Raw genomic sequence first — 13,271 nt, forward strand, 5'->3', positions numbered from 1 at the left:
ACCTCTGGTAATTTCTTGCCCTTAGACGTGCCGAGATCGGTCACGATTTTGTCCAGCTCGACCCCAAAGAGCAGCTTGCCTTTAAAAGGCAATCTAGCCAGGCGGGATTTAGAGGCGTGGTCAGCAGACCAATGTTTCAGCCAAAGCCACCGCCGCGCAGAGACTGTCTGAGCCATGCCTTTAGCTGAGGCTCTCCAGACATCATACAGCAAGTCTGCCAAATAGGTAAGCCCGATTCCAGGGCCGGCCAATCAGCCCTCAAGGAATGATCCGAGGGGGAAGCCCGCTGCACCATAGTCCGGCACGCCCTGGCCACATAGGAGCCGCAAACTGAGGCCTGCAAACTTAAAGCAGCTGCCTCAAAGGACGACCTTAAGGCCGCCTCCAATCTTCTGTCTTGGGCGTCCTTTAGGGCCGTGCCACCTTCCACCGGCAACGCCGTTTTCTTAGTCACCGCAGTGATTAAAGAATCCACGGTAGGCCACAGATAGGCCTCACGTTCACTCACAGCCAAAGGATAGAGGCGGGACATAGCCCTAGCCACTTTAAGGCTCGTTTCCGGGACATCCCATTGAGCCGCAATTAAGGTGTGCATGGCATCATGCACGTGGAAGGTTCTAGGCGGGCGCTTCGTCCCCAGCATAATGGCAGAGCCAACAGGGGCTGAGGGAGAGACGTCCTCCGGAGAGGAAATCTTCAAAGTGTCCATGGCCTGTAACAACAGGTTGGGCAAATCCTCTGGGCTAAAAAGCCGCGCTGCAGAGGGGTCATCCGCTCCATCCGAGCGGGGATCTATCTCCTCCAAGGAATCCGCAAAGGATCGTTGGGAGACCTCAGACACGCTGCCCTCATCTACATCGGAGGAGACAAAAGTCCTCCAAGGCCTGGAAATCAACCCGAGGGCGTTTACCTCTGGGAACCTCAACCTCTTTATCAGAAGAGGGAGCAGGGGCAGCGTTTTGCATGAGGAAAGCCTGATGCAGCAGCAAAACAAACTCGGGGGAGAAACCCCCCAGACTGTGCACTTCCGCAGCCTGGGCAACAGCCCTAGACGCACTCTCAACCGGCGCTTGCAATAGCGGGGGAGAGACATGCTGCGCATCCAAAATGGCGTCCGGCGCGAAACTCCGTGAAGGAGCCGCGCGGGAAGAACGGCGCTTAACTTTAGCCGCTTTTGTGCCGTCGCCCAAATTAAGGGCGTTCATGGCATTAATGTCTCCAACCTCAAGGGCGGCCCACGAAGAAGCCGTCCGAGCCGCGTGGCCGGCCAAGATGGCGGAGGCGAGGAGCGGGGGATGGGCGTTTATGGCGGGAAAAAACCGCCACGCCGGAGGAACGACCGGGACATTCATCGGTCACTAAACTATCACCCATCAAGGGCGAATCAGGTTGTAAAACCCCCGCATCCCCTCTAGAAGCGCTCCAGCGATCCGGGGAGCGACCCTTTGCGCCCTCGCCCTCCGACGCCATTGCCACGAGGAGAAGAATCGGGGAACCCCCTGCCCGCTATAAAAAGGTAAAATTACCTGCTTGCCGCTCCGAGCTGTAACGAACTGGTGTCCCAGTGAGTAGCTGCAATGAACGTTTAAAGAAACGTCGAATTAAACGCCTTTAAAGACGTTTAAAATTTTTTTTTTTTTTTTTTTTAAACGGAGCCAGCGGGAGGGGGGAGAAAAGGAGGGACCTGGCACCACCAGGTTTGCACTTGCTCAAAAGAGCCCTCAACCCCAGACCTCAACAAAACCTAAAAATTAGGCTTGGAGGCCTAGCCAGAGCTGCTGCTGTGTGTGACCACCACCTGCTGAGATAGAGAACATACTGGGGAGTTTCCGGCAGCACATGACCACATATAGGGAGGCAAAAGTTTGCTCTCTATCTCCACCTGCTGGTAGATGGACACAACCCACCAGTCTATGGATTGATCAGCTTGATGATATGGAAGGGGATTGGGGAGGGGTGGGGGAGCTCAGAGGGGATTGGGGAGGGGTGGGGGAGTGCTCAGATAGGAGAAGGGGTCTGAAGCTGGAACTGGGGTCTGACAAGGGGGCAGGAGGGAAATGGGTCCATGCCTGGGGCAGGTGGGAGAATGGGTCTGGGGCTGAAAAGGGGGGATGCAAGGCATGTGGTGGATGAAGGGGGCTGGAACTGTGGGCTGAAAAGAGGGGGCAGAGAGAAAGGGGACAGACCCTGGATGGAAGAGGGGCACGTGAGGGAGGGCAGACCCTGGATGGATGGGGGAGGGAGGGCAGACGGATTGAAGGGGCAGAGAGAAAGGGCAGATGTGGATGGAAGGGAGAGAGACAGGGCAGATGTTGATGGAAGGAGGAGGGAGAGATGGCAGACTGGGGCAGATGGTGGATGGAAGGGGCAGAAATAGAGGGCAGATGTGGATGGAAGGGAGAGAGAGGGCAGACAGTGGATGGAAGGGGCAGAGAGAGAGGGCAGACAGTGGATGGAAGGGACATTAGAGAGGGCAGACACTGGATGGCAGAGAGAGAGCGAAGACAGATGCTGGATGGAAGGAAGACAGTGAAAAGAAGATGAGGAAAGCAGAAACCAGAGACAACAAACTGTAAATAAAATATATATTTTTATTTTTTTGCTTTAGGATATAGTATTGTAGCTGTGTTAATAAATGTTTATAAATAGAACATGTAAATAAGGTAATCTTTTTATTGGACTAATTTTAATACATTTTGACTTAACTTTCAGAGAACAAAACCCCCTTCCTCAGGTCAGGATAGGATACTGTAACAGTACTATACTGTATTGACCTGAGGAAGGAGATTTTGGCCTCTGGAAGCTAAATGTATTAGTCCAATAAAATGGTATTATTTTATTTTCTGTATTTGTTTTATTTCTATTTGTTAATTTGTAAAGTGGTGATTGGTATTAGTTTTTTCAAATTCACATCTGCTGTCTTTATATTTTGCACAGTACTAGGGGACATTTTCTGTTTCTGTGGTGTTGCATTGTATGCAGAGTCTGGCATCAGGGGTTCAGTTTAATTTTTGTCTAAATAGAAAGTTTATGATTACTTATTCTATAGTGGATTAGGGTGTATCTATGTTTGTGAAAAAGACATGGCTTTCGGTTGGCATTGACTGTGCAGGATTGACGATCTGTACTAATCTGTCTGTTTTCGTTTTACAATAGGTGAATTGATGTAGTGTAATGTTTAAGATGCTTTCCTTTTCCTTGTGTGACTCATACAAATTACTGCTTATGGTATGGTAGAATTGCTCTATAGGTCCTGAGTGTTTTGTATTCTCGGTATGCCTAGTACTGGATTTGGGGGGGGTGGGTTAAAAAATGACCGCCCCGGGTGTCAACTAACCTAGCTACGCCACTGTGGTTAACGCAAGTTAAAAATGGTAACATGCCTATAACGTGGCTTAGTAAACAGGGCCCTAAAATAACTAATCCCCCTCCATGTTTATTATTTTAGTGAGAAGAAAGAAACTTATAACCAGGAGGGTATGATTGTTCCAAATAAAGAAGCTCTAATTCAAATAGCCAAATTTCAGAAAAGCATATCATAGACCTGCTGGGTTTTACTTTTTAATGCTCTGGTGCTAAGGAGGCCAATATAAAGTAAGTCAGGAGCAGAGGGAGCCTTACTAGTGCAACAAGGAATGGAAACCAATGTTCTTGTTCTTATCTTTTCAAATGGATGAGTGGAATGGGAAAAGAGGAATTCAGAGCTGATATGACAAGAGATCCACTCAGTAATAAGAAAAGTATAAAGAGAATAACAAACATAGTAGGCACCTGAAGGAGATGTATGAAGGAGCGCACAATGAAGCACAACATGCTCTTTTGTCATGCTCCATGAACCCCAGAATTTGAAGATAGTGCAGTTTAAAAATATTTTAAACAAATAAATAAAATAAATAAATAAATAAATAAATTCAGTTACCTAAGAGACCTATCTATATCTAGGAGTGGAAGAGTAGCTTGATGGTTAGTGCAGTGGACTAAGAATCAGGAGAGCAAGAATTCTGGGCCCCCACCTATGTGGCAGTGCCCCTGAAATAAATAGACCAATATTTAAAAGGGACATATACATTTAGGGGTTGATAATTGGCTGCTATGTGCAGAATTAGCCCAGGATATTCAGCACTGAATATTTGGAGCTAATTATTTATATGCTGGCCGCCAAAGCTTATGCAGGTCCTGGTCAATATTTAGCAGGGATCCACATAAGACACTTCTGTGGGCCTCAGGTGAATATTGGCTGGGATCCGCATAAAGAATGCAGGTGCCCTCTGGTGTCCTCTGCTCCCCCAGTTTTGATCCTACCCTCCCTCCTTCCCTCTGGAACAAGATGAAGCCCCTTGTGATCCTACCTCTATCCCTCCCAGTTCCCTGGTGAGGGAAGATCCCCCTTCCCAGGCCCCCCAGATCCATATGCATTTCCCCCCCACACACACACTCACGATATGCCCCCTTGGGCCTACCTAAAGTCTGCAGTAGTCTGGTGGGGGTGATGCGGGCAGGAGCAAACTCCACTTGCTCTTGCCCCCAGTGGCTGCTTAAAAAAATGGCTGCCATGACCTCTAGTGGCAGCCTTGCAATTAAATGAAGTACTCTGAGGGGCAGCCATTTTCATGAGGCAGTTGCTAGAGGCAGGAATAAGTTGGGTTTGCTTCTGCCCCATCACCCTCACTGGACCACCAGGGATATTAGGTAGGACTGGGAGCTTTTCATGAATGGGGGGTATGTATAAACTTAGGGGGGGGCTGGGAAGAGGATCTTGCCTTGTCAGGGGATGTGAGGATTGGAAGGAGCTGTTGGCATATTTGGGGGGGGGGGGGGGAGAGGGAAGGAGGGGGTTGGCAACCCAGTAGTTAATCGAGTGGCCAATGTTGAGAAAACCTTGCTCACTACCATGGCTAAATATTGACCTAAATTTACTTTGGCTTTATTTATTGGGATTTATTTATGAAGACATTCACCCAAGGTGGTGTACAGCAGATACAGTTTAACATAAAACTTACAATTTTGTTAACAGCATAACAATACTAAAAATGGCCAAACATAACTATAAATACAGTGTGTTCTCGCTATCCATGTGTTCAGTATTCACGGATTCACTTATTCATGCAAAATGAAGTGTAACCCATTTTCGCTTATTCACGGCCACGCTCAGTGTAGTGTAAGTGCAAATGAAAGTGTGTTCCCATGAGGAAGAAAATATTCATAGAGCTGTACATGAGTATTGTTATACCAAAAACCCATTTACACTGTACTTTTACAAATAAAAAACACTGTTTAAAATACATTTATAAAATGCACAATATAATAAGTAAGCTGTTCTCTACAAGAAGGCTACATGAAAGGCTGTTCTTTACAAGGCTACCTAACAAGGTTGCACAGGAACCTAACCCCCTTTTCCCCATAGGATCAATGGTTCCATATTTGCGTTTTCGGTATTCATGAGGTTCTCTAGGAACCTAACCCCAGAAAATAGTGTGAACAGACTGTACAATAAGGAGCCTTTTTATTAAAGGGTTGGCGCATGGCAACAGGCTTGCCACGCGCCAATCTGGAACTACTGCTGGTGCTTACCCGGTGGTAATCGGGCAGTGCTGTGCACTACCCAGTTACTGACTGGTGAGTGTGGACGCCCTTACCACCACCTCAATAGGTGGTGGTGGTAAGTGCTCTCCCACAAAATGGCCACACTGCAAGTGGTTCACATACTTCACAACCATTTCTTTTCCCAAAAAAAAAAAGACAAGCTTTTTACCCGCTGCAGTAAAAGGGGTCTCAGCGCATGTCAAAAACATGCGCTAATGCTAGTGCTGGCCCCCTTTTACCGCAGCTTAGTAAAAGGACCCCTAAATGAGGTAAACTTGAGAACAGCAAATTAAAACCTAATAATAGGACTACCATGAAACAGTATCAAAAATATACACGTTTAACAGCAGTGAACAGAGATATAATGCAATGTCAGCATAATACTAATGAAACATCTAATAAGCAAGCATTAGAATATTCAAATAACAGATACGCTGCTAGTGCTTTTCTACAGCACAGCTTACCGTTTAGCTAAGGGGCCAAGTGCAGATATATAGACAGGGACACGATGGGTGGCACAAAGTCAGTTGGGATAACTAGATGGGTGGATAAATTCTAGACAAGTGCTTTGTACAGTTAAACAAGATATAAGGAAGTGGTCTAAGTTACAGTGTTTGTAGCAAGCTAGTCCAAGTGTGGTATTACCACACAATTTCAAACTAACACTGTTTTTATTGTTACTTGAATATGCTATGTATCTCATTACTTTATTACATCTGAAATGACACAAATTAAAATTTTATATGGATATAAAATATTTTTTCCTTTTACTGCATCAACCCGATAGAGAGTAATTAATAGGAGAGTGACATGAAAAGTTTTTGAGGGTGGCTCTGTTTCTTATGTCATTTACCTTTCTGACTTCCGTCCTTTCTTTTTGTCTTTCAGTTAATAAAGGTTGGCGTTTATACTGCTGATCCAACATCTTACACTTTGGAAGGTAGAGAGTGGGTACTTGCTACATGGGGTGGGGTCCAGGCAAAGTACTTGGGGAATGACGAAGATGGATTTACTTCTCTTTATTTAAAAAAATGTATTTGTGCAAAACAAATACACTGTGGTCATCCTTCCATAGTTAAAAACCCATCCTTTAAGGTTAGTGTAGTATCCCAGAATTATTAAACGTGTCCCTCTGCAATCCCCTCTACTCTTCATTCTAGGCTCTAAGGGGCAATGCAGTTGCTTTCCAGATTGAAAAAGACTGCTGTTTAGAGAAACACCCAAAAATGGAAATGGAGAGTTGAAGAATAAGAAAGAAGTAGGGATTGACTCATTTGGTCATTACAGCCCAAAAAGCAGGTGGTCATTTTACTTAACAGATGACTCCATGGTTTCAGGACAGGTTGAGCCCATCCTGATTGTACCTAAGGCATGTGGGGGCAATTATATAACATAGTCTCTAGCATTTACTTGCACATTGTATGTGCAAATGCTTAGAATACTAACATTATGTTTGTATGTATGTTGGCATAGCACATATGTGCAAGGGAGGCATACACATGGGCAGTGTCTAGGGACCCAAACTTACTTACATATATTATAGAATACTATGTGTGTTCCTGCTGCACTAAGGTGCTAACACTCCAGGTGATCGTGTCTAAATGTTAGACATGTTTAATACCCAGTTAGGCTAGTATTCTATAAAGGAAACTACGCGCCTACTTTCCTTTATAGAATAGGCTCCTATAATGAGCTCTCAGAGCACTGAACCATAGGTATCCTGTTATAGAATTGCCCTGATAAAGTCTTACACTTCTCTGGTGGAGGCATAGGGTGGAAGACTTCTCCTCTATCCTCTGGGCCTCCCTGACTGATCTGTGCTGAGGGTTTTTATCCTGTGTTGACCACCATGCTACCTGCTCTGTTTCTGCTGAGTCATCTCTCCTAGCTCATGGTCCGACTTTTAATGTGGCTCTGTGACTATGAGGGGAGTGCTGTTAAGGGGGAATGGTAATTTCCTATAGACTCCCTCACATATGTATTGAGGTGCAGATGCTCAGAAGCAAATGCGGGCGCTAGAGACCATTAGCACCAGACTAGCAACCGCATTTATTACCACCCAATGTTCAGTCAGTGAGCACATAAAATAATGAGCTCACCAGCTCTGAACACAAATTGCATAAGAATGCATGCAAAAGAGGGTCTCCTGCATTCCTCTCTAATGCTCACTAGCGGTGCAACAAACAATAAAGCTCCTCTCAGGGCAAACCCTAAGCCAGCTCAGAGCTGGCATTAGGGTTTGCTAGGGCATTGGGAAGGAATGGGGAGACCCCAAGATGTGAGGGCCTGGAGGTCCAGTGGACCCCCAGACCCTTACCCCCAGCACATAACCCCCCCCCCCCCACCCACTGCAAATACACAGAACCCTGGTGGTCCAGTAGGACTCTTGCCAGGCCCAACCTGACTCCCCCAAAGGCTAGCCCTAGTGGTCTAGCATTCCCACCCAAAGTCCCTCGTACCTTCAAACAGGAGGAGGGACTAGCACTCGCTTGCTCTTCCTGCAGGTGCCGCTCAAAATGGCAGCACCCTGCCCTGCCTGGTGCATCCTGGGTTGCACTGGGCATGGCTTAACTACCATATAAGGTAGAAACTCTGTTCAGAACAGTGCCAGAGTTTTGAGCATCTGCCCATAACGGAATAACACAAGATTTTTGCCCCTTAAAACATATTAAATTGCAAAATCATGCATTATTTTACTGCAATGCATTTTAGTGTAAGTCATCATAGGCTGCATAATAATGAAATGCAAAGCATTCAAATACATGCGAAGTACCTTGTTATTATGCAGATTGAATAGTGTTAGTCATGGAAAAATAATGCCAACTCAAAGCTGGCATTTTTCCTGCCTGGGAGTATCGGCCTGATAACATGGGGCATGATGTTCCTGGGTGCCAACTTATCAGGGCTGGTGCAGTTAAAAATGTATGATTTTTCCTCCTTTCTCAGAAGACACCCCTGAAAAGACCCCTTCCTGAAGAAATCCATTCCCCCCCCAGGCTTACTTCTAGTATTTCTAGTGGTCTAGGAGGTCCGGGGCAGGAACAATCCCAAGTCACTTCTGCCCCTGCTGGCACCAGGTTCAATCATGCATTGGCAACCCCTAGCATTATTCTTGTGGTACTACTGCTTGGGGTTAAGCTGGCACCATTTTAATCCTGGTGATCACACCTGTCCTGGACCCCCTAGACTATCAGAGATTGATAGAGGAAGGCTGGGGTGGGGGGCTGAGTTCATATTTTAACTGCACTTGTACCTTTAAGAAGGCTCCCTGGGAGCATCGGGCCACATTAGTAGCCCATGCTCCCAGGGAGCTGAATAACCCATTTTGTGAGGTTGATTGCAAATTGTGCTATTCATTTACCACAGGATTCACTAATGTATGGTACCGAGTTATCACAGTACCACTACTATGACATTACTTCTATAGTGCACAGCGCTGTAGTGACTCCCATGGTAAACTAAGCTGCACTATAGAATACCATGTTTTACTGCAGCTTAGCAACCTTCTCCTTAAAATTTAAAAAATAAATATCAAATAAACTTTACTTGCTGTAGTTGGGTTTGAAAAATTTATGAAGCCAACAAAAATATATATGGATCTCTGAAGCAATTTATTTACAAAACATGGAGCTATGTAGAGTCAATCTGCATTCATCAAAGATGGCAAAGAGTTGCAAAATATATTTAATAAAGCAACAAGATTTTTATGGGACCTTTGATTATAAAAGTGGGAAATTCCCTATGTGTGCTGGTAATCCCCATATATAGTAGGAGTGTCCCTATAGTCAACAGTTCAAGACTTTCATTTGATTTAGGCATTTGAAATTGTAATTAAACATTGTCCCCCTAATTCCAGAAAGTTGTGCATCCAACTGACTCAAGTTATAGAATAAGGTCAGGGGCATGAATAACATAATTTAATAATGAGCTGATAATTGGGAACTGGCCTTAATTAGTGTAAATTGACACCAATTAGCAGTTACTCATATAACTGCCCTTAATCAGTTTTCCATATTTGCGCGCTCAAATTCCAGAGTATGCAACTTTGTGGCAGGGGCGTAGCCAGACCTCAAAGTGGGAGGGGGCCAGAGCCCAAGGAGGGGGGGCACATTTTGGTCACTGCCCTGCCACTGCCCCCCTCCACTGCCGCCCCCTGCTGCCGCCTCACCACCTCCCCTCTGCCGCCCACCACCACCGCAAATACCTTGGCTGGCGGGGGTCCCCAACCCCTGCCAGCTGAAGACTTCGTCCAGCGCTGGTCTCCGGCGCCGCCGCATTGCCTGCCCTTCTCTCCCCCTCATATCCGGCATGCTCCTTTTGAAACTTAAGAAGCACGCTCAACATGAGGGGAAGAGAGAGCAGGGCAGGCAATTCAGCGGCGTTGCCGCAGACCAGAACTGGACAAAGTCTTCAGCGGGTTGGGGACCCCCCGCCGGCCAACCAGAGGCCCAGAGGAAATGTGAGCGGGGCCCCACCTAGCTATGCCACTGCTTTATGGGAGCATGGACCTGGAAGCGACGTGGGCCTGTCAGGCAGTTACACAAACAAGTTATAGAATGCTAGCATTTATGCACCTAACTGCCTACACTTAGGCACAAGAATTTATGCCAGCTATTGAGCTAGCACCACATCTAAAGTTAGGCACATAAATGTGGACTCATGCTAGTATTATATAATGGCAATTGCATGCAAAATTGCCATTATAGAATTCGCTCTTAGCTCGCATCATCCCGGCACCCAGACTTTGGTGATCTTACAAGAATTTGCCCCTATGTGTATATTTGAGTGGTTTAATAGCCATTTCTGATTGAATATTTAAAAAAGAACTGAATCAAATGATATTTTACATTTTAGAATTGCTCTTGATGCCAATTGACCGAGTCACCAGGAATACCCTTGCACTCCATGTGAGTACTGAGCAAGAAGCTTGCAAATGGTTCAGCTGCATTATTCTAAGATTTGATTTGATTTTATCAATGTAAAGGAAGACCAAAAAGAGCATGTTTATGGTTTATGAATATTTACTATACTGCTTGACTTTTCAGAGCATAGAGTAATTTAAAACATTATTACAATTTGTATATCACAAGAACTTTAGTCCTTGGGGGTTAGAGAGATGCTGGCTTTGACTTCTGCTTGGGAGGTGTCTGGGGGTACTGTTTAATCACGGATGCTAAGCATCAAGACTGTGGGAGGCAGGCTAGGGAGCCATTAGTTCACTGGAAATCAGAAGCTTCTGGGGTAAGTCCAGGGGAGTCTCATAGAATTCATAGAATTGGGATATAAGGGTCCTTAAAATGACATCACTACCAGACAAAATTGAGCCTTTTATGGGGAGTGTACAGAAAAATTAAATAACTACACTTGACATACATGATGCTATATGATCACCCTTATCCTTCCTCCACCTGCAGGATCTCCTAAATCACACGCCTGAAGAACACCCTGACCACCCCCTTCTCCAAGAAGCTCTTAGTATCTCAAAGGATTTCCTTTCTGGGGTCAACAAGGAGATCCTTCCCCGGAAAAACAGTGAGAACACAGCCAGGTCCAAGGTACGCTAGTATCTTCAGATTCAGCTTCCATTTCTATCCATCATTCTCCATAGGACTTGGCATTGCTAAATAGCAGCCCTATGTAAACAGGAAGTCCATCAGAGAGGGCCGGATGGACGCAGCAAAGGGGAGCGGAGCTGCCTGTGTGAATGGCAGCGCTGCCAGCGATGGGCGAAAAAAAGAATGCTGCAGGGACCGAGGCAGCTGCGGGAAGGAGAAGAATTTCAGGGCAGGCACGCAGGCAACGCTGAACGCTCCCGGACGGCTGTACCCAGAGCTGTGAGAGATAAGGCAGCAGCAGCGACGGATGTTGGGTTGGGGCAGGATGAGGAAGGCAGAACTAAGTGCTGGACTTGTGGGGGGACGGGGTGGGGGAGAACGGGGGCTGGAGGGAAGGGATAGTGCTGCCGGACTCGTGGGAGGAAGGGGATTGGAGGGAAGGGAAAGAGCTGCTGGATGTAGGAGGAAGAGGTGGAGGGGATCTGGATGGAAGGGAGAGACCTGCTGGACATGGGAGGGAGAGGAGGAAGGGGCTGGAGAGCTGCTGGACAAGGGAGGAAGAGGAAGAAGGGACTGGAAGACGGGAGAGAGCTGCTGGACATGGGAGGAAGAGGAGGAGGGGACTGGATGGAAGGGAGAGAGCTGCTGGAGGAAGAGGTGGGGATCTGGATGGAAGGGAGAGAACTGCTGGATGTGGGAGGAGGAGTGGGCTGGAGAGAAAGAGAGCTGCTGGATGTGAGAGGAAGAGGAGGAGGGAATCTGGATGGAAGGGAGAGAGCTGCTGGATGTGGGAGCAAGAGGGGGCTGGACGTGGGAGCAAGAGGGGGAGGAGAACTGGAAGGAAGGGAGAGAACTGCTGGTACAGCACAAGAAGGGAGGGAAGGGAAACAGAGATACCAGACCAAGGAGATGAAGGGAAAAGGAACAAATACTAAACCTACAGCGTGAGGGAGGAAGGGCGGGCAGGGTGGGCGGGTAGGCAAGGAATCAAGCAACCAAACCAGATGCTGGAAAGGGGAGGGAGTGAGAGGGAGAGAAGCTGGATGGGGTAGGGTCAGAGAGGGTAGAGATATATTGCCACTGGGGGCGAAGAGAGGGGAGAAGCTGGACAGAGAAATATAGGGACACAGAGGGAGATGCTAAACATGGAGGAAGATAGAGGTACAGAGATGGAAGAAGATGGATAGTGGACATGGAGAGAGAGTAGAAATATCAAATGGACATAAGACCTTGGTGAGTGAGTTAAGAGAAGACAGAAGGATGTAGAAACCAGAGCCTGGGACCAACATGACTCGAAAAATAAAAGGTAGAAAAAGAATGTTATTTTTCTATTTTGTGACTAGAATATGTCAGATTTGAAATGTACATCCTGCTAAATATGGCAGTGGCCCAAGGCAGAAATTTGGGAGGGGACACAAAAGCTTACTAACAGGCTACACCTTCTTCAGCTTCCAGCTGGCTTGGGGTTCTCTCTGGCTAGGGGGGCAAACACAATTGCCCTAGTTGTAGCTCCCCTAACACTGTCTCTTGCATGTGCTATCATATTTTGTGGAGAAAATGCATCTCTTTGTATTTCTCTGTGCTGTTTTAAATGCAAGGTCTGGCCTCTTGGGATTTTGATTTAATTTAATTATGGTTTGTGGTCACTTATTCTGTATTTGGCATTTGTGTTCTGTGTGTGTGACTAAAGTATTCTGTTAGCATCAATTTTCTATGTAGTATTCTATAGTATTTTGCCTTATTCAGTTTTCTTGATAGATGTATTGATATTTTAAGGCCCCACTGCAATACTTAGGGCATATTTGTGGGAAGCATATGTGTGTTGGAGGACCGTGGCTCAGTGGAGGATGAAGAGTGCACCCTCTTGTATTTCCCCTTGCTCTCAATGTGGCCTGCAGCTACTGAGGCCAGCACTGCTACTCCCATTGAAGTTATTGGGAGTGGGGTAGGTGTGCGGTAGGAGTAGGGACGTGGGCAGAGCATATCAGGTGACAGGTGTTTCTCTAGTGCCCATCCATCCAACCTGTTAGCCCACCCAAAAATTGCCTTCTGACTATGCCACTGCTTCCTTGATGATTTTCTATCTCTATCCCTTACAGATCAGGCCCAATGTTGATCCTCAACACTTCAAGA

The 13,271-nt window shown here is 46.5% G+C and overlaps 1 protein-coding gene across 1 annotated transcript in view; it reads left to right on the forward strand.

Moving 5' to 3' along the window:
* Positions 1-13,271, forward strand: part of LOC115459297 (active breakpoint cluster region-related protein-like) — a gene marked incomplete at both ends in the record, with an annotated part of 91,382 nt that overhangs the window by 15,218 nt on the left and 62,893 nt on the right. The window contains 3 exons of the mRNA XM_030189142.1: positions 6,472-6,523; positions 10,438-10,490; positions 10,998-11,138. Coding sequence (XP_030045002.1) covers positions 6,472-6,523; positions 10,438-10,490; positions 10,998-11,138 — 246 coding nt within the window. The remainder of the gene's footprint in view (positions 1-6,471; positions 6,524-10,437; positions 10,491-10,997; positions 11,139-13,271) is intronic.

This window comes from Microcaecilia unicolor, unplaced genomic scaffold, assembly GCF_901765095.1.
Source record: "Microcaecilia unicolor unplaced genomic scaffold, aMicUni1.1, whole genome shotgun sequence".
Classification (NCBI taxonomy): Eukaryota; Metazoa; Chordata; class Amphibia; order Gymnophiona; family Siphonopidae; genus Microcaecilia; species Microcaecilia unicolor.